Source organism: Sitodiplosis mosellana, unplaced genomic scaffold, assembly GCF_009176505.1.
Source record: "Sitodiplosis mosellana isolate CC-2019 unplaced genomic scaffold, AAFC_SMos_1.0 Smas_scaffold_3, whole genome shotgun sequence".
NCBI lineage: Eukaryota > Metazoa > Arthropoda > Insecta > Diptera > Cecidomyiidae > Sitodiplosis > Sitodiplosis mosellana.
In genome coordinates, this window is record NW_022595246.1 from 8,229,942 (window position 1) to 8,249,994 (window position 20,053).

The 20,053-nt window shown below is 35.7% G+C and overlaps 5 protein-coding genes across 6 annotated transcripts in view; 2 read left to right on the forward strand and 3 right to left on the reverse strand.

Annotated features, from left to right (window-relative positions):
• Nucleotides 1-74: 74 nt before the first annotated feature.
• On the reverse strand, nucleotides 75-1,331 carry LOC129565812 (pickpocket protein 28-like). Its single transcript, XM_055441048.1, has 4 exons — nucleotides 1,143-1,331; nucleotides 605-1,080; nucleotides 311-536; nucleotides 75-243 (listed from the first exon to the last, which is right to left on the reverse strand). Exons 1-4 carry the CDS (start codon nucleotides 1,283-1,285, stop codon nucleotides 75-77), a joined length of 1,014 nt encoding a protein of 337 aa, XP_055297023.1. The 5' UTR covers nucleotides 1,286-1,331.
• A 3,205-nt stretch (nucleotides 1,332-4,536) lies between these two features.
• LOC129565814 (uncharacterized) lies at nucleotides 4,537-10,487 on the reverse strand. Its single transcript, XM_055441051.1, has 4 exons — nucleotides 7,580-10,487; nucleotides 7,170-7,362; nucleotides 6,794-7,078; nucleotides 4,537-4,747 (listed from the first exon to the last, which is right to left on the reverse strand). Exons 1-4 carry the CDS (start codon nucleotides 7,881-7,883, stop codon nucleotides 4,537-4,539), a joined length of 993 nt encoding a protein of 330 aa, XP_055297026.1. The 5' UTR covers nucleotides 7,884-10,487.
• On the forward strand, nucleotides 10,057-11,886 carry LOC129566009 (beta-1,3-galactosyltransferase 5-like). The gene is made up of 6 exons (XM_055441495.1): nucleotides 10,057-10,215; nucleotides 10,295-10,487; nucleotides 10,645-10,815; nucleotides 10,888-11,001; nucleotides 11,086-11,275; nucleotides 11,484-11,886. Exons 1-6 carry the CDS (start codon nucleotides 10,183-10,185, stop codon nucleotides 11,845-11,847), a joined length of 1,065 nt encoding a protein of 354 aa, XP_055297470.1. The 5' UTR covers nucleotides 10,057-10,182; the 3' UTR covers nucleotides 11,848-11,886.
• A 2,050-nt stretch (nucleotides 11,887-13,936) lies between these two features.
• Nucleotides 13,937-17,090, forward strand: LOC129565956 (uncharacterized). The gene is made up of 6 exons (XM_055441374.1): nucleotides 13,937-14,651; nucleotides 14,816-14,956; nucleotides 15,055-15,429; nucleotides 15,522-15,742; nucleotides 15,819-16,335; nucleotides 16,539-17,090. The coding sequence occupies exons 1-6, from the start codon at nucleotides 14,142-14,144 to the stop codon at nucleotides 16,695-16,697; spliced, it is 1,923 nt and encodes a 640-aa protein (XP_055297349.1). The 5' UTR covers nucleotides 13,937-14,141; the 3' UTR covers nucleotides 16,698-17,090.
• LOC129565953 (uncharacterized) overlaps nucleotides 16,906-20,053 on the reverse strand; it is a 28,337-nt gene continuing 25,189 nt past the window's right edge. For both annotated transcript variants that reach the window (XM_055441368.1, XM_055441367.1), the window contains 4 exons: nucleotides 19,826-19,989; nucleotides 19,480-19,683; nucleotides 17,570-17,845; nucleotides 16,906-17,437 (listed from right to left, as the gene is read on the reverse strand). In XM_055441368.1, the coding sequence (XP_055297343.1) occupies nucleotides 17,181-17,437; nucleotides 17,570-17,845; nucleotides 19,480-19,683; nucleotides 19,826-19,989 (901 nt within the window). In that variant the 3' untranslated portion in view covers nucleotides 16,906-17,180. The remainder of the gene's footprint in view (nucleotides 17,438-17,569; nucleotides 17,846-19,479; nucleotides 19,684-19,825; nucleotides 19,990-20,053) is intronic.

Here is a 20,053-nt window from a genome sequence, read left to right on the forward strand (position 1 = left end):
GCGTAGAACACGATAGCGTGTTCAGATTTGAAATTTCTTGAAAAAAATTCCGGGCGGGGCTGGCGTCATGGAGCTCAGTAAATTCGGATTGTAAAATAGTAAATGAATTCAACAACACTCAGTGCAGAAATGCCCAAAAATAGGCCCAGCAGCCCTCCTCCAATGGCCAGAATATTTGGATAAGTGTACAATTCAGCCCTTCTGTATGCGGTCACTAGGTGTGTTTTGAAGAAAATATTTACTCTGTGGGGAGAAGCTTTTATTATCAACGGGTATGTTTTAATATGCAGAAAGAGAATAAATAGCAAACATTGAGGTTTTCTCCGTGGTAATATGATCCTGTCCGAGTGCCTGAATATGATCAATCACTTCATAGCTGATTGATGTGCATGATGACAAACAATTGCAATCCTTTCGGAATATTTTTGCTTTGTCATCTTGTAAACCATCGACTATATCTTCACCATAAAGTTTCTCTGCTGCCATTTTATAGCATTCACTTTTCAATGGACTACAAATTTTCGTTTGATTATCTCCTAACAATGAGAAATGGAAAAATGTCATAAATTCAATTAGAAGCTGCTCTTGTTTCGCCTGTTCATACTTGGCATTGAAAATTTAACGCATTCACATTCATTTTTTGTATAATTCGACAGACACTCTGCTTCACAGTTACTTTGTGTGTAAATTTTGAAAAATCGTAACTGACGATCTGAATTGAAAAAGCATTGTCGTTGACTTGGTTTATAGCTGCGCAATCCATCCGATGTGGTAATCATAGTAGCTTGAATCGATAATTTTACATCTTCTAAGACAGAAACATATACGAATTGACGTGACATGTTCGGCACTTCACCAGGTACATGAATGAATACACGAAATCCGGGATGCGCACCAAAGCCACACGAAAAAAATGTATCATCGCCAAGATACAGTTCCATACGTAGAGATTCATCTGATCTTGAATTGTATATTCGCATCGGATAACTATTCAAATTCATTACGTCTTCATATCCATTTTCAAGATTCCACCGCGATATGTTGGTGTTAGTCATAACATTCATCATTCCTGGTGCCATTCTATGAACGAACAAATATCGTGGAAGAATTTTTTCAAAAGACAGATCTTGAAGATTTCTTACTCATCTGTATAAATCTCATGCGAATTCAGGGCATTGAATGTAAAGCAAAGACCTTCTTCAGTCAAAATTGGCGTAAACATTTCTGGACCCTTATAATCTAACATGCGCCACCAACAAAAAGAGATTACGTCATGTGGAGCCATTTTTTAAATTGAATCATAAATAGTATCATTTATGAACTCGTCCAATTCTCCTCCGTATGCATTGCAGATGACATTTTTCACCCTTAATTGATAATTTCTAAAAATGAACATAATTGTTTCGTTGTGTTGGTTTGTATTGATGAAGAATAACATTTCTACTATACAACAAAAAATGGCAGTTGTTTTTCTCACTTTTGAAATTTCGACCTCTGAATTTTGTTAGATGCGCAAACAGTTACGCTTGGGAACGGAATTTCCGAAATTGGCGCTGGTTTTTCCGATAAACTCATTGTAACTGGATTTTCATTCCATTCGATCAAGATATTACGAATCGATATACTACAAAAATATATCGATATCACAACAGATGCGATCCAAAATAGTCTATGGATTGAAAAGGAGAAGGAAAAACAATTGATTTAGCTCCAACCAGTCCATAGGAAGTTTGCTAATTCAAATTTCACCTTTCACTCCAATGTCGTTTCCGTTCTGTAAAATACCGAATACCTTGAATGGATGTATTCGTACAAAAATCCTGGAAAACAGATCCAAAGATCTTATAGAAAATAAAATTTAAACCGATTTTCAGTCATTTTGCATTTAAAAGAAAATATTTCTAAACGAAAATAAAGAGAAAAGTTTTTGCTTCATAATTGGAAAATAAGTAATTAAATTTAATGGAACTTTATTTTAGCTCACCTCACTTTGATTTAAGCCTTGAATTACTGGTCGTGGCATTATTACACTGATCTAATGTTTCTTTCTGAGTTCATTCGATATTAGTTCGTGAAGAGTACAGATGCAAATAAGAATTGAAATGCAATATCAACCGCACCACAGTTCGTGTTGCATCCAAAATTGATGCTAATTTCCTGATAAACTCAAACATGAATTTTTACAGAATAAACGTATGGCAATTCATGATCAAAATCATTTTTATCTGATATAGACTTTTAATTTTAATAATGAAAGCGAAAAAAAACCTTAACAGTGAACACATATATAATAAAATGAATTAATAATAATATATAAACTATCTTGAATGGGGATGGACAGATGGACACCATTATCATATATTCGCAATTGTAGGGGAAGGTGGGGCAAATCGCCGCGTGGGGTAAACCGCCGCACTGGCCTTTTCTCGAAAACGGCAATACATATACAAAAAGTTCTAGTGTCATTTGAAAGAGCATCAAAAACGCCATATTTGGTTGAGTATTTGACAGTTCTTCATTCGAGTACAAGCAAGCTACAGAGTCAGACGTGTTTTGTGCTAGTGCTAACTTCATTTTTCGGGTCTACAGAATTTCAGTTTTGACCCTTAAATTTTATTGTTTTTCAAAAAAGGGTAAGTTTATTTTGTTGCTTTTGACGTGCTCTTTCGAATGGAAACTATTGTGATTTGAAATTTTTTAATATTTGTGTCGAAATCGAGCTCCGAACAGCAACATGTGGCGTGGGGCAAATCGCCGCACAAACATATGGGGCAAATCGCCTCACCACATTTTCGCGTTTTGCCGCTCATTGACGACTCAAAATGCCATTGTTATTGCGTATTTCGATGAAGTAACATCGTTGTGATCAATTTTTCATTAAAATTTAGTAATATTTTTGTGATTTTGTTCAAAAATTCAGTGGTTTTTCAAGTAAAATGGTGCGTGCATACAAGAGAAAGACCGAGAAAAAGGATACACAGAACATTGTTCGTGCTCTTTGTGCGATTCAAGCTGGTATGTCCATTCGTGCTGCTGAATGAACATCGATAACTACCTGAATGATCTTCGAGGTAGAGAGGAAGAGGAATATGACATGGACGACATGTCAGCTGAATTGACTCAAGGCAATGCACCATCAGCCGATGTATCTATGTCAGCTGAATCGGCTCAAGGCGAGGCATCAACTTCAACTGCATCGGTCCAAGAATTGTCGGGCTTGCTTCAGGCCATCAAACCTTATCCAAAGGCACCACCACGCAAACCTGGTAAACGTGGCCGAAAACCGCAAAAGACCGCGATTCTAACAGATGATGAAACCTTTTTGACGGTCAAACAGGCCAAAGAAGCCAAAGAATTGAAAGAAGCGGCAACAGAGGAGAGGAAACGGGTCGCAGCTGTAAGAAAGCAAGAGGTTGCGGTCAAAAAAGCAGCTGTTGCTGCCAAGAAAGAAGCGAAGATTGCAGCAAAAGCCGCCCAAGGGAAGCCAGAACGCGTAAGCAAACGTCGTCGTACCATTGCAAGTTACGCTCCTTAAGATGAATCAGATCAAGAGGAATGAACTATTTCTTCTATTATTACATTCATTTTTTCATTCCTACATTTTTCTTTATCAATATAATGTTAATTCATAATTCAAAATATCATGTTTCACGTAAACCCATAATTTTATACGAAATTTTCAAACATTTTCATATTTTTTGTATTCCAAATTATTTTTAAATAAAGCAGAAACGATGTACAAACATCAACAGAATGCGTTTGAGCACTTATTCTTATCAAAAACCTTTGTAAAACACTGAAAATATAGCTGCGGCGATTTACCCCATGGGGTGCGGCGATTTACCCCACCAATTTTGAAAATCCAAAAAAATGGACTTCCGCGCCGAGGGTCATAACTAACTTTTTCGATGGTCAAAATAAAAAATGATCTTCTATAAAAGTTAGGTAAAAGAACAAGCTACAACATGGAAATAGGTATATTTTCATTTTTTTTCATTTTCATGGCTATCTATGGCTTTGGGTGAAAGTGCGGCGATTTGCCCCACCTTCCCCTATATACAAATATACAACAGTAAAAGTCAAAAACTAGACATTTTGTATTCTAAATCATTTATTTTTGTAAATTATTTCTGAAAACGCTTCAATTTAAGTGCATGCGTTTAACGAGCCAAGAGAAACCAGATGAACAGGCAAACCAGTGAAAATTACGAAATTTAAGATGAAAAACTTCATCCTATCGAAGTGCTCAGTCGCTGATCGACAATTCTAAATAACTCGGGATTCCGTAGATTCCTAACATTTGTATTTTGGGTGATGAAGTCCTTAAGGCGTGGGCAATGAATAATGTCATTGATGAGAACATAGAAGAACATCATTGAAGCGTTGATGTTTCGTCTTCGTAACGATTGCATTTCGAGTCTAGACAACCGTTGATTGTAGCTCGAAATCGTGTAGTTGTTTGCAGCATTTTGATATTCTCTCAAAGCAAACATTGTAAACTGGATGAAAATACTTTCAATTTTTCCTTTGTGGCATTCATAGAACGGGAGCCACACTGCAATACTCCAGTACCGATTGAACCAAATCATAGTAGAGTGACTTGAGTGTGTAAATATCTCTGAAGTCATAGCAAAATCGCTTGATAAAATCCAAGGTTGATGCCACTTTAGCAGTGATGGCATTAATGTGGTCGATGAAATTCATTTTTGAGTCTATGAGTACACCGAGATCCCTCTGTTCGTTGACTCTACGAAATTCATAGGCACCATAAAAGTATTTACAATTATGACGTTCACAGCTTGTCGATTTGAAATTGACATGATCGCACATTTATCGAGGTTAAGGCGTAGATCGTTTTCAATGTACCATATTTTGAGTTTGTTTATTGCCGATTGAAGTTTATTGATGTCATCAGGTGAATTTATAATCGTTGCAATTTTTAGATCATCAGCAAATAGTGAAATGAAAACGTCAGGGCCAAGTTTTGTCGCTATATCATTAATGAACAGCAAAAACAATGTCGGTCCTAAGTGGCTTCCTTTTGGAACTCCTGAGTTAACGACAAAATCATCAGATTGTTGATGTTCGTATAACACAAATTTTCACTTATCGGTGATGTACGATCGAAGGTCCTGCATCTAAGCGTCTGACAGCTCACTTCTAGCGCTACGAGACAAGTGTCAAAAGTTGTGACACAGATCGTTCAATGTATTATTGAATCTTTTTTATATTTGTTAATAAAGTAGACAAAAAAAATAAAAATGTCACGAATGTGCAAAATTGATTTTTGTGAGAGCGTAGCACGTGATAAACATTAATTTTATAATTAAAAAATGTTTCTTTCATTACGGAACATTGTTGATGCGTTCAATTTGTCGCGTTCATGAGTGCGTCTAACGACGTAAATAATTGAAATGAACTTCACTGAATGCGCTCATCGCAAATTCGTGTTTTACTTTGTTTTGTTAGTGTGGTGCAGGGATTGTGTGTACGATTCGATCCAGTTGACAAGATTAAGCGGAAGGTTGAATTTCTTAAGTTTCGATATCAAAAAAATATTGTTTGCGATGGTTAACTCGATCAAAGGCTTTGCTAAAGTCAGTATAAAGTACATCGACTTGGCTATGGTTCCTAGTCACATAGTGAGTAAATTCCATGAGATTCGTTGCTGTTCGTTGGCGGTGTATTATTATTATATAAAATTGTAATACTTTTCAATTTTTTTTTGTAATTATTGTGAAATTGGTAAAATAAATGTGTATGTCTATGTATGGCCAATCCAAAAATTTGTTTGAATTTCAATCCCTGAACACTTTTTTTGAAAAAATGTATTCCTCGTGTCAACGATACACATTCAATTTGCAGATAAATGGAACATAACGAGTTAAAAAAAAGTACGTTTTTCAATCTGAATGTTTTATTAATTTTAATATGTGATTTTAAAATGTATCCCAATAAATTTCAATACGTGATTTGGTGTTCATAAAAGTAAGAAGAATTTTAATTAGCGACTTTCATTAACAGCACGCAACAATATGGTTATTGCAACGACCATAAAATATATTTATTTCATCAAGTTTATCAAGCTCTTTCCAAGTTTTTGCATAGTGTCGAACTTTCGTTCAAGCTCTACCATCTAAATGTACAGTAAAATAATTTACGGGCACGACGTAAGATGGCGTTTTTTCTGGTCAAAAAAGTTGCAATATCCCTTTGCACGCAACACCATGAGAATTGAAAATGTCATTCTCATGAGCTGAAAGTGGAAAAGAAATCATTGTTATCAATCGAATAAATGATGAAATTCAAGACATAAACAATTTCATTTGTGATTTGTTCGCTTTACCGCCGTGAAATTTTCCATTGAGCATTGTCCAAATTCGTATGCAGTAAAATAGAATGGTTTCTGAGCACGGCACATTATTGATGTAATGAATGGCTGCAATTCAATCGGATACTTATACCAATGCGAGCTGTAAATGGCACGTGCAAATTCGCTGCAGCTGCAAGTAACTGTTGATCCATTCGAACAATATGTGTATAAACACGATACAATTAGACTTATTTGGCTCATGTTCTGAATGAACATTAGATCCCAACTTGGTTTAAGCTGAAAATGTTCTGAACAAAGCCAGAGAATGCCAACCATGAACAGCGAAAAAACGATGCTATTTAACATTTCGCGAAAATTGTTCAGAAAGCTGAAAAGTGTAAACGAAAATTATGACAGAGAAATATGAACGAATATCAAATGTATTCGATTTAGAAATAAAATATTTTCGATTTGACCTACTTAAGAAGTGTATTATGCAGTTCGATTAACGCAACGAAATTGTCCTTCAATTTGATTGTCGCTTCCAGTGTCTTTTGCTGTGACAGTATCAATTTCAACATGAATTCGTCATCATTTTTCTTGCACTTCTGAGCTAAATCGGTGAACAGGGCTTCGATGTAGGAACAAACGCCGAAATATGTCATCGTGATAGCACACAGATAAGAGACCAAAGATGCAATACCAGTGGTTTGAATTATATGACTGAAAACATGATCGATTGTAGCGTTTTGATTGTATGGCGTTCTGTTGGATGCAAGAAAACTATATCAGCTTTAAAAGTCGTAGGAACAACTCGAGAAAGAACATCAAATCAGGGACACTTTTTCATGCTTACATTGTAACAAGTGGTAAATACCATGAATTGTAATTATAGTTTCCGTCGATGTAGTGGAAAGCCGCTACCAAAACGGGCATCACAATCATTGAAGCAACGACTGCACATGTGAAAACCATGTTGTATCTGGTCGTAAAGATCTGAATGTTTGACTCGACTTTTTCATATTGGAAACCACTTCTATTGTTGATGCCTGTGAATTTTGAATTTGGTGCGAATTTTTTTTCATTATTTTTCATCAAAAAATCAATTTTTCCGTCGTTTGCAACGAACTTTGAACAATTTTCAACTACTATTAAAAAAAAACTTCTCCTTATGTTAACGTCTATTAATGAATTGAGAGTAAATTTTCAAATCTTCGACACTTTCACCTCCCGATTTCATTTATCAAAACTTTTTTTTTGACTCACGTTTCACAACAATTCGCTGGAGTTCCAGGAGCATCACTTCTAATGGAGTTTGTTGTTTCAGAACGATTCCATTCCAGGCGAGACTAATCAATCCGGCGGCAAGCACGTAAAAAGCGTAGGTAGCTTTCTCGATATCGGACACGTTCTTGAAAAAGTATGCACCCGAAATTGAAACAAGGAACACAGTATTCGACGTCGGCAAAAAATTGGACAAAAATGCATAGGATTTAGCTTTAAAACGATCGGAAATGGCAAAAAGGCCAAGTAAAACACAAATTTTAACGTTTGTCTTAAGCGGTTCCATGGCTGATGATTGCCTCAGAAACACTTTCGATGGCCTTTAACACGATACTGATCGAAAACACTGTCGCGGATGCCTATTGGATCGCTTGAAGTGAGACTCGATCTTCTACCTCGCTACTAAATTGATGGCTCATTATAATTTCATGAACCCTCAACATTTTCCAAAACTGTTACATGAATAGAGAGAAAACACTGTGGCTTACACGAAACAATCTGAATAAAAGCGGAAACAATTTCCTTTGATGCGGAAAAGTTTAATACGATGTCGTCTAAAAAGTCAAACAATTACTGTGAAATGAAATAGTTTATTACAAGGAAATTACGGCAAATTTAGCTATTGTTCGGCCGAAAAGTTCACCACCGACATTTGGTGCAAGACATTTTGATTGATGAATCGAAATCTATTCAATGTCTGGCTTATTGACGAATTTGAACTCGGATCCAAATAGTGACTGCAATCAATGGGTGTGATTGTTTTCTCACCCCTCTCATTATCCACCCTTCTGTCCATTGTTCTAACACGCACAAAAAAAAAATACAAGGAACCAATATACGAGACGTAGATTGTGAAATCAGAAGCTGAAATCATTTCAACGGCCTAAATGACCAACGTTTTGAAATAATTTTCTCACGCAGTGGCGTCAATTCAAATCCATTCAAAGTAACTTGAATGTGACATTGCTGGTGCTATTGTGGTGAACAACATTATCGTATAACCAAAAATAATGGCTTAGTAATGGGCTACCGCTTGGTCAATCATCAGCTTCGATTTGAAGTGATTTTCATATGAAAAGCTCATAAATCGATTCAGTCTGAAGCGCTCAATAATTCTCTACTTTTCCACTTATTTTGGGACATTGTTATTCTTTTGAAAGTTGAATCATACTCATTTATGAGCCGTTAATAGATCTCACAATTCCTATTTTATAATGGAAATAAATAAATAATTTATTTTCATTTCACACGATGGGAACACTCTTATGACGCCATTCAATTACAGTTTTTTTTCACAATTGACGACTATCTCCTTTGTACTTGTTTTCAGCACTACATGAAACGTCGAACTACAAATCTGTTTTTTTTTTTTGGTCAGCAAAAAGATGATTTAAAATGATTCTTTCATTAATTTATTTGAAAATGTCATTTTCGGTTAAATTACAGAAACATTTTCTTGATGAATTTATTGTATTGTATTCTGCATATATAATACATCCCACGTTAACAGAAACATAGAAATTCATTTAGGGCCTCAGTTTGTGGGTTGAATTTATCTGATTTTGATAGATAGGACATTTACTCAACGCAATGTTCGATTGCAATTCTAAGCTCGTCGCTATTGTTTATTGAATTGAATAAGTTTTCTATTATTATACAAAGTCTCTATACATAACACGAAAAATCGTCATGTTCTTAACCATATGGTATGCTTTGATAACATCAGCAAAGTTTTCAAGCATAGCAACGGATATGTGTACTGGAAGATCATTTATAAATGCGGCAAAACATGTCATCGATTGATTCCCTGTTTTATTCTGATGGTCATCTCTAACGAAGAGCCACTACCTACTCCAGTCGAATTTATCAAATTGTTATAAATTTTTTGTACGTTTCAGATCTTCCAATCGACTAAACTGTTTTCTGATCCAGTACAGATTTTTTATTCGATTTTATGCATATCATGGGAGAACATCCATTGTAGAAAATAAGCGATATTTTTCCATGATCAGATGACGTCCTTTTTCTTATCTTTTTCCTATTTCATCGATATTGTTCTTGACTTTAGCAGAAAAGAAAAAATTCCATCTAATTTGATCTGACGTTGGTAACAGTTAAGTACAAAAATTCCAAATAAATGGACTATCATTTGTTGTTTTTTTTCCGTCTTTCGTGTTTTCCATCGAATTATTCTACTATTTTGTGAAATTATCATGACTTCGGTAAGACTTTAATTTACTCATTGGTAAATGATTTGATGATTTGGAAATATATTTTTCCATAACTTCGAAGAATTGTTTTGAAATTCAAAACACATTTCATCGCAAAAAAAATTGTCAGAGAAAAATAATTCATTGGTGACATGTGTGATCGTAGCATTTAATTGGTGCTACGTCATTAGAATATGCGAGCTATAAAGTTCAATACGCCCAGCGCCAAACATACGCGGTTCTTTGAACAGCTGTGTCAAAAACGAATTTGGTATACAGACGAAGCAATTTTTATCAAACGGTATGAGAGACGAAAAATATTCTATTAACCAGTGTGATCTCAGTTTGAATTGAAGCAAAAGTTTGAGGTGTAAGATGAGGCCACTGCGAATGACTTTTGCGACTGTGGTAAGTCTATTCTTGTTTTTTTTACAATTGTGGTTTGCCTATTTTAATGAAAATATTTGTTGAATTCAATTTTGTTCAGCGTTATCATGTGCTGATCATCGTAGGTCTGTTAACATTGCTGTACACATCATATCATATAAATCTAATGATAATACGATTTCTGATGTCGAAACCTCTTTCGGATGGGATAGCCACCGTCAGCAATAACATTACAATCCAGAGCAATGTAATTGATGATAAAAATATCACCATTGAGCAAGTTAATTTGGCCGGTGAGTGTTATTTCGAAGCATCCTCATTCATTTATTCAATTCACTACATTATTGTAGTTTTCACTTGGCTTCATACCCGGTTTCGGTATTCGTATAACGTATTATTTCCTTTATCATTGCATTGCATACTCCAACATTTAATGTGATGGCAAAATAGTATCAGACCAAAAACAACAAACGCAACCATCGGCCATAAACAGTCATCAAACTACGAGCCCGGATGTGGCAAATTTTTCTGCAAATGGCGTGCCCATAAGTGATTTGTACAAACCTGGCCATTTAAAATCGAACAGGAAACTATGCGGATCCGATGCAGGCGAACACATGCGTAAAACACCTAGCTCAGAAAATTGGAATTGAATCGATTTCAAACTAATTTTCTCTCGATTTTTTTCTTCAGGTTTGCTGATATTGATAACATCGGCACCATCGAATCACGATGCTCGACTTGCCATTCGGCAAACGTGGGGCAGTTATGCATCGCGCCGTGATATAGCAATTGCATTTGTGATTGGTGAGCCAAACACACAATCGATTGAAGATTCGCTGGAAGCCGAATTTTCTAAGTACAATGACATTATTCGTGGTCGTTTTGTAGACAGCTACTATAATTTAACACTGAAAAGCATTACAAAACTGGAATGGGTGGAAACATACTGTTCTCGAGTAGCATACATACTCAAAGCCGATGATGATATGTTCGTCAATGTTTTGCGATTTATGTCATGGATTGAAGATCATCCTCCTGAACAGCAACAAAAAAACATTTTTGGAAGTGTGTGTTATGGGTAGGTCAAGACTTTTGAATATTATTCGTCTTCGATTTTGAATATTATTCGTCCTTGAAATCCTAATGGAATAAAACTAGAAATTCACAAGCATTTCATTAATCAAAAATTGAAGAAAAAAATGTTTCACACAATGAGTTTTAACATTGGCAAAAAGTTTGTAAATTAAAATGATCCAATGAATTTTTTTGTTCGATTATATTTACAGATTTGCCCCGTTCCGGGATAAAGAAAGCAAGTATTATGTATCGGAACAAGAATATTTTCCATCATCATACCCAGATTTTATTGCTTCGATGTATTTGATAAGCGGTTCCACCATACATGACCTATATACAACGGCCTTAAAACAGATTTTTTTCAAGTTGGAAGATGTATTCATGACCGGCATCGTTGCCGAATTGGTCAATATTGAACGAATCAATGTCGACAATTTCCGAGAGGATGGTACATCCAGACTTGATATGTGCAATTTACGCGAGAAGTTTGTCATACACGATATTAAGATAAATGAACAATTTGACTTATGGGAAAAACTGATGAACACTAGTGCAAACTGTGAATTGTTTTAACTAGACTGTTCAAAGATTTTCTGTAGTTATATAGTTCAGTGTAAGTGGTTAGTTGAAAACCTTTTTTCTTCATTTTGAACGCATTGAAAATCACAAGTAAAATCAATCGACCAAATCGATAAAATTATCTATGTTAAGATTATAATGAGGAGTAGTTAATGCAAATTGTGACATTTAGCAATCAAATTTTTCATTTTATTCTAAAGAATACGATAGAATCTTGGTTTGTCTTGTTGAATGTAAATCAAAAGTTTGAAACGGACTTTTTCTTTTTCAGTTCAGAGATCGTGGAAAATAATCAACCACATTCAAAAATTAGATGATATGTTCTTTCAGAGCCTGTCCGTGCGCTCTTTGCGTCCTGGTGCAAAATTGTCAGGGCGCCCTTTTCTTAGGATGAAATGAAATAGACTCAAAATTGTCTCAAAACGAAGGCGCGCTAGCCAAATTTTTTTTGTCATTTCAAAAATATATATAAGCTGATCAAATGCTTTTGGTGCATTCGGCGCTCTCGACGCCTGAATTTTTCTACGTATTTTCGGAAAATTTAAGCAATTAAGCACAAGCGCTCCAATTTTCCTGCCAGTTTGCAGAAATTTCAGCGCTCACGCGCCTTCGGCGCCCCAGCGCCGTGGTGCAGCGCACCACTTGCGCCCTATCTGGGACAGGCTCTGTGTTCTTTGCAAACTAAGAAATAAATCTAATGGTTTCTAATTTAATAAAAAAAAAGCTCTCCATTCGAAATTATTCTTGTTTTATTCTAATTGCGACTACAGACAATGATTTAAAATCTGAAACCTTTTTGCACCATCGATAGCATTCGAAATCAATTACACAATTAAATTGCGACAACAATTCTCAAATTCCATCAAAGTATACACAATTTAATTAAATTGTCTGAAAACAAGCTGGCCGATGGAAAAAAGGCGATGATTTCGTTCGTTCGATCACATTTGAAAATTCGCCTTGACCTTCTAAAAGGCTCTAACAAAGCCAATCGATGATGATGCAATTCAATGTACTTGCACTTAAGGCCCACATGAGCATAGCTTGAAAAGACGTGATTAAAATTGTTTTGGACTGTTGATGCACACACAGATGACCCAGAACAAAAGCAAAGCCAAAAAAGCAATGATTAATGCTAGCTAAATTTAGCCGATAAAATTCGTCTATCGTCATGTGAACACATCTTTCGTCTAATGAAGGTTAATGTTTTTTTCGATGAATTTCATAGAGTAGCAGCGTACACAAATGTTTTTCACGATAATAACAATGCCGATGATTAAAAACGATTAAATTATGCACATCCATATCATATGTGTGGTAATTGATACGGTTAATATAATTTAGTTTAAAATTCCATGTAACAGAGTGTTTCTTATGACTAAATACAAAAAGAAATGTATTGGATGTTTCGTATTGGACTTATATCAAATGGATAATATTTGCAACGATAGCAATTCAAATCTCTATCATTCAAGACATGCATCATTTTAACAAATTTTTAGAGCTGCCCATTTCAAGAAAATTTAATTAAAACACTGCCCATTTTTGAGTTTTGAGCTGCCCATTTGGGATTTAGAACTGCCCAAATGGGCAAGAGCTGCCCACTAAAATAATGCATGATTCAAGATGCGCTGAATGAAACTTCTCATTGTTTTTTCCTTTTCATTAAATTCAATACGCAGTGTGTGGCAAAACAAAGTGATTCGGCAACATACAATCTAAAAAAAGTGCACCGACGAACAAGTAGCAAACACAGCTGTCAACTTAGCGCCAGTGGCATTATAAATGTAGCGAATAGATTTGCCAAAATTCTTAGTAATAAATCTTCTATGCAATTTATAAATAGAAAACAATTTTGTTATTTTCATCTCATCAATCTAAAATTCACTTTTCTTTTGAAATGTTCTAACTACGTACATTTCTTCCGCTGTTGAAGTGGCATGATATGTTCTCAGACCGATAACCGTCTTTAAATACGTTTAATCTGTTTGAAATATTCGTTCTTATCGCCGTCGTTCTTTTTTGTCAAATCTGTTGTGTTTTTTTTTGTGCACGGTGATATGGCTGTTTGTAAGTTTGATTTCGTCCTAAACGGTCCACAGTGACATAGCGCATCATAATCAATGGGAGATGAAAGAAGTCAACTTCTCCGTTTCGAAACAAATCATTCGACATTGGTCAGTGAATGTGTGTGGTAGCAGTTCTCTAGTCGCGTTTAATTTTAAGTTTCTAAATTCAATTCTTGTTTCTATGTTATCAGTTTTGCGTGTGATTGAATAGTGTGAAAAATGCGACGCTCGATTTGTTGCATCTTAATTGCACTGGTTGCATTCAGTTTAAGTGTGCGGGGTTTTGATGATCCAATTTCGGTGATTGGTCGAATTCGATGGAATTATACACAGTACGAGGAGAATTTGTGGACGCGACAATTCAAAAACACCACATTGGAGCAAATCTACCGTGATCACAATCTATTTATTGATACAATCAATAAAGTGCACGCGAGCACCGATAGTTTCTATCCAACGATTAATGAAACTGCGACCAATTCGACAAAGAAAAGCGCACTTGTCGATGCATTTGTCATAAATCCATACCATGTGCCTGTGATTAGTAGTGTGATTCTGTCTAATGCTCACGTTGCCGAATATTGGTCGAAATTCGCCAACTGGTCGGCATTCAATGCTTCCAACATGTTGGAAGTGCTAACAGATGATGCGATACCAACATTACAAACTTCCTTGGGTACATTGTGGAATTCAACCAATACAGCGGTCTATTTCGGTTTTCTCAAAAATGTAAGGCGACCACACCAAGCAACTGTTGATAGGATTGATAATGTGTAAAGTTTGGGCGTAATTTTTTGACATTGTCACAGCAAAAAAAAAGCAGTGTTCTTATCACATATCAGCTCAACCAAAATATCGTTTGAATTGATTTTGGCTTTATTTCGTTTGTACAGAAATCCGAATCATGCACTGACACCGACCGAACACAAATCGCTGTTTACAAACTCACCGAAAAATACTTCATCAATACTATTGTCGGCCAGTTGAAGGCTTACGTCATGTTACAACTATCTTATCTAACCAGAGCGTCAAAGGTTTGACTCTCTATACATCTTTCCAATTGAATTCTTACGCTCGAAATGACTCACAAAATGCGTTCATCGTATTTTCGTTTTCATCCTTCTATTTATAGGATTTCTTGCAATTTCACAAAATCGCACGCGATCAGCGTGTCGGTTTCAACTATCAATATGCAGCGTTCACGCAACAGAGCGAAAATTTGATGTGGAATTTGAGTCGCGTTGTTTGGTCTTGTGATAATTTCAGCTCAAACGATTCCTACACACAGTTGACGAATTTTATTCAGGGATATGTCGACAACCAGGTCAACTTGAACCCGGATGGATCGTGCGCTCCGTACTGCACCGACTTTAAAACGACCAAGAGTTATGGATGCAAAGAGGGAACGATGTGCGCTGCAAATTATTTAGATCACAATAAAACACGATGCCTGGGAACGATCAGAGACTGTGACTATTTTGGACCGTCATTTTCACTCTGTCCGAATGTGAGTGATTTTTTTGCTCTGGTTGCTTTTGCCAAGTATATTTGCGACAAATATCATAATTGAATTCGAATCCACTCAATTCCAACTTGCAGGAAGATGATTCAGAGCTGAATCGTCGTATAGATTTTGTAAAATTGGCATCGGGCAAGATATTGGGACCAGAAAAATTATCATGCGACTATTACGAAGCCAAGCCATTCATGTCATGGTTGTTCACATGTCGATACTGTTTCTGCTATTGCGATGCTCCTGGCCCAAGATCAGATCGTTATTTCAGTTTACGAGAAGTTACGTCGAACATAACAGACAACAAGTATTTGTCCTTCTATTTCAATCCTTTCTGCTTGCCTTTACTTTTCTTCATCCAAATGTTTTCGTTTAATTTTCAGAGTAATAAGCGGCATTCGCATTGTAAAAAAGAACGGCATCATCCATTTGACAGCCATCGAGCGAACATTATTGGCACAAAATGAACTAGATCACATATTTGAAGTGGTATCAAATTACAATTTCACGGTTAACGATCCAGGTGTTCACGATCATTCCGATTATTTCACAATGACATACGACAATCGGACATTGAATTTGGACACAATTCTGGCTGCACGAGATCAATTGGTCACCGGGGTGAGATTTCGCATTCATTCGGGCAGTGTTCATCTTGAGGCACGGTTCACTTACTACGACGAGGCAACTGGGAAATTGGACTTGTCGACGGCAAGCGAATGGAAAATGAACTCAAACGTCCAACGAACTGTAATTTCAGTGGAACACACCGACGTTCCAACCAAATCACAGACACAAACCAGAGCAATGGGCACGGATGACGGCAATTCAGTTCGATTTGCACCAACGGGCTGGGTTCGCGACATGGCACAAACGACCGTTCCGTTCTTGGATTCTAATGTAAGTAAATTATTGAACTCTCTATACTATCTAATGAGATTTCTTGTACTGAAATCAATAAGGAAGAGACATTAGTATGATTTCGATTGTCGGTGATATATAATCATTACGTGAGAGCACTCTCTAGGATGTTCCTTATCATAGAGGATTGTTCTTGGTTTGAAGTGTTCGACTAATTTCTTGTTTTGAATTGTCATCAACAGCTTGTTGAACCATCGGAACTTGTTCCATTGAGTGGAGTTGGCTTATTTTTAAAGTATCAACCGGGTCATGGAGGGTACGTCGCACCGAAATTGATTACTCACGATTATGCAGCGGCTGCGATGCGCATTCGAGCAGCAGTTGGCGTTTATGGCGTTTAATTTTTTAAGGAACTTACAACTTTTCGCATCACTTAAAAAGCATTTTAATTTCGAATTTTAAATCAAATGCATTTCAATAATATGTAACCCATTGTCTGTTGTTTTTAAATAATACTCACAAAATATTCATTTCCCTTCAGGTAGAATTCTCCAAATGAAAATCATTCTTAATCCAATCCAAAGAATCATAAAAAAAATAGCAAAAATCTTTTCTTCTTATTTTCAAGGAATTGATCGAAATCGTACATGCATTTATTGGTGGAATTATGAGTTAGTTTAATTTTTTCACAAAATTTGATCAATATAGTTGGTTTTTATACAAAAGAAACACGTGTATATGGAAGGAAATCGGTTAAAAAATATAAATTAAAAATGTTGTTAGGGGAAAAAATATTTTCATCGTATTTTTTTTTTCTTTTTCATAATATATGTTATTACTATTTAAAGGAAAGTAGGATTGCACGACGTTTAAAAAAGATCGTATCAAGAATCGTTGAGGATGTCTTTAAGAATGGAGCTGGAATTACGGGGTGTGGTGAATGTTTGAAGCATTGCATCGGGTAGTAAAATCGGTTGAACGGCCGATGTTTTTCGAACTGGTTCGTCGCCGCCAGCTGGATTCTTTGGCGGTGTATTCATGCTGAGCAAAGATGGAGCATTATCATCTGTTCGCGGTCGCGATTCATTCTCCAGGAATTTAACAAATGCCTCGGCCAAACTGTCTTTACTATAACTGCCACCTGTTGGATGAACGTAAACATAAATTAGTATTGTCCACGGTTCAATGAAAGGAAATTTTCAGAAAGCATTAAACGACGTTTTCAATTTGTAAACTGTTTCAAAATTTCCATCCTCAGTCCATATTAACTTACCTGCTTGATTGTTATTCGGTGATGTTGATCCATGCAAAATGGATGTGAGCCACCCTTGATTCGATCGATTCAATCCAACTTTGTCTGATTCTTGTTGATTGAAGTCGAGCACAGATGAAATAAGCTTTAAAATTTGCTGCTTATCGTTGTTTGGCGCCATGATGTAACCAATAAGCAGATTCTTCAACAAACTCTTATCGACTCGATCGGCCTGATTGGATTCGGTCTCTTGCAGTTTTGCTTCGGCCGTATGCAATTTGTCTTGAGTTTTCCGTACTAGAAACGAAATGAAAGCAGAACAAAAGCACACAATTTCATTAAAATTCACAGATTTGATATTAATTGAACATAGATTATGTTGAAATATGTATTGAAATACATGACACGTATATAAATTATCGAAAATATTATAATCGAAGCGATGAATCCGGTTGTCTCAGTGTATCATACATACCACACGACGATGTTTCATGCCATTAATTCAACGAAAACAATTGGTTGGTAAAACATAAGAAATTCGGAGCAAAAACTCCTCAAGCAAAAACTTGAAGCAAAAGGTTGATAATGGGATATGTTTTTCTTCAGCATGCAGCATTCTATCGATTTTGAGACGAGCATGACACAAGCACTGGCATTGTAAATCATTCACCAGTACCTGAAGTAATACTCAAATCACAATCGACAACGGGTCTTGCGATCAAAAAAATAAAAATAAAACGAAATAAATGGTTGGGGTTGAAGCGAGCAAAGAAATAAAACACAGGTTCTACGGTATTTACACCAGGATAGGATTCTGACCAATACATTGGCTCCAAAAATGTACATATCGCACCATGGAATATGACAAGCATATTTTTGTCCACTCAAAAATGAGTCAATAATATGGAAATAGACTTCATTTCAAATAGAATTTGGTGTTTGGATTTCGAAACAAACCATGTGTTTTATTCAATGGCAACGCCTCCCCTCAACAACAATAACAATGAAAAAATATCATACAAAAAAAAAATTCAAAAAAAAAATGAAAATAATCATGCAAAATATATAAATAAATATAAATACGAAACGGCCCAAAAGAGCGGGCAAAACAATATGTAAATAAATGTATGAAGAAAAAACTATAAATAATACGCTTTGACGACACAATCACAAGCTATCGAGTAACCCCAATCTGCAACGTGGGTCCGTTTAATTATGACAATTGCCCACAATTACAATTTGAGATTTCTCCATAGAATGCACAATATACGGTTCTCACATTACGTAAGAGGCAGACGGGAGAGGGGACGAATACAAAAACAACGCAAAAAAATGCATCAACAGCAAAATACAGCGCGCTTCAATTCTTTTCGACTCTTCTTCTCAGCGAAACAAAAAAAAATTACGAATAAAAAAAAACAATCACAAATGCAAGCAAGCAAATTCAATGAGCCAACGACAACAAGACAAAACCGTACACAATAATTTCCAAAAATAAAATACAAATAAATGAATGAATAATATCCAAAGATATATATAATGATAACCGAAATAACGACTGTGTGCGTTTATTTTTGTTCGAATCGGATTGTAATGCGTGTATGTGTGTGTGTGTGTGTGTGCCGAATCATTTAAAAAGCGTATATCAGTTGGAATTCCGGAACTCTCTTTGATACAGCCCAGAATTACCAATTGATATTGACTTTTCGAAATGGATGTTATTTTTTTTTTTTGGTCTTTAAATTTTGATGTTTCGAAATTTTGGTTTGATTTTTTTTGTTGCTTTTTAATCCGAATTATAAAAACGGTGTGCACAATGGTCATAAAACCATACTTGTTTTAGTCAAAAACTCACGTAATGCAAAATAAAATAAGTATAACATGATTTCAAACAAAATTGAATAAAATTGCAACACATATCGCATACTTACACTCTTCTTTGATGGTCGCATTGGTCACTTGAGCAATTTCTAATTGATCTGAAATGCGGGCGGCTGCCAAGAGACCCGCTTTTGACTCCTCCAATTGTACTTTCAGCGATTGGATTTCATTGAGTAGTGTTTGACGCTTGGCTACTTCTTCGTTCAATTCATTGCGGATTCGATTTGTCATGGCCTCCACGTCTCTTTCTTTGTCTGGAATTGCGTTTTTTAATGGAAATAATTTAGTTTTTTCAAATGATTTTTTTTTAACTTTAAACTTTTGCATTTGATTATTTTGAAGTATTTTCCCAAAAACTTATTTGAAATTGAATGAATTGAAAATATTTGAACGTACCTTTCTGGAATTGCTCTAAAACGCATTGCAAATTGGTTAACGCAGCAATATTTCTGGATTCTCTATCTTCTGCTTCGCTGAGCCGAGCGGAGAGTTCATCTTTCTGTTGTTTCAACACTTCGTATTGTGCTTGAATCGTTTCAGTATGTTGATTGGCTCGAATGCTAAGCAAAGTTTGAAGAGTTGTTAAATTTCAGTTTTCATCAATTTTTAAATGAAAATAAGAGC

Bases quoted from the DNA above. Each gene is read 5' to 3' on its own strand.
- LOC129565814 (XM_055441051.1), bottom strand. From the start codon at position 7,883: ATGGAACCGCTTAAGACAAACGTTAAAATTTGTGTTTTACTTGGCCTT. The intron at 7,363-7,579 runs GTGAGTCAAAAA...CAAAATTCACAG, and splicing joins CCAGCGAATTGTTGTGAAAC to GCATCAACAATAGAAGTGGT. The intron at 7,079-7,169 runs GTAAGCATGAAA...TGCATCCAACAG, and splicing joins TATTTACCACTTGTTACAAT to AACGCCATACAATCAAAACG.
- LOC129565812 (XM_055441048.1), bottom strand. From the start codon at position 1,285: ATGGCTCCACATGACGTAATCTCTTTTTGTTGGTGGCGCATGTTAGAT. The intron at 537-604 runs GTATGAACAGGC...TCTCATTGTTAG, and splicing joins CGTTAAATTTTCAATGCCAA to GAGATAATCAAACGAAAATT. The intron at 244-310 runs GTTTGCTATTTA...TTCTCCCCACAG, and splicing joins ACCACGGAGAAAACCTCAAT to AGTAAATATTTTCTTCAAAA.
- LOC129566009 (XM_055441495.1), top strand. From the start codon at position 10,183: ATGAGGCCACTGCGAATGACTTTTGCGACTGTG. The intron at 10,216-10,294 runs GTAAGTCTATTC...AATTTTGTTCAG, and splicing joins GAATGACTTTTGCGACTGTG to CGTTATCATGTGCTGATCAT. The intron at 10,816-10,887 runs GTAAAACACCTA...TTTTTTCTTCAG, and splicing joins CGATGCAGGCGAACACATGC to GTTTGCTGATATTGATAACA.
- LOC129565956 (XM_055441374.1), top strand. From the start codon at position 14,142: ATGCGACGCTCGATTTGTTGCATCTTAATTGCACTGGTTGCATTCAGT. The intron at 15,743-15,818 runs GTATTTGTCCTT...TTTAATTTTCAG, and splicing joins TCGAACATAACAGACAACAA to AGTAATAAGCGGCATTCGCA. The intron at 16,336-16,538 runs GTAAGTAAATTA...TGTCATCAACAG, and splicing joins TTCCGTTCTTGGATTCTAAT to CTTGTTGAACCATCGGAACT.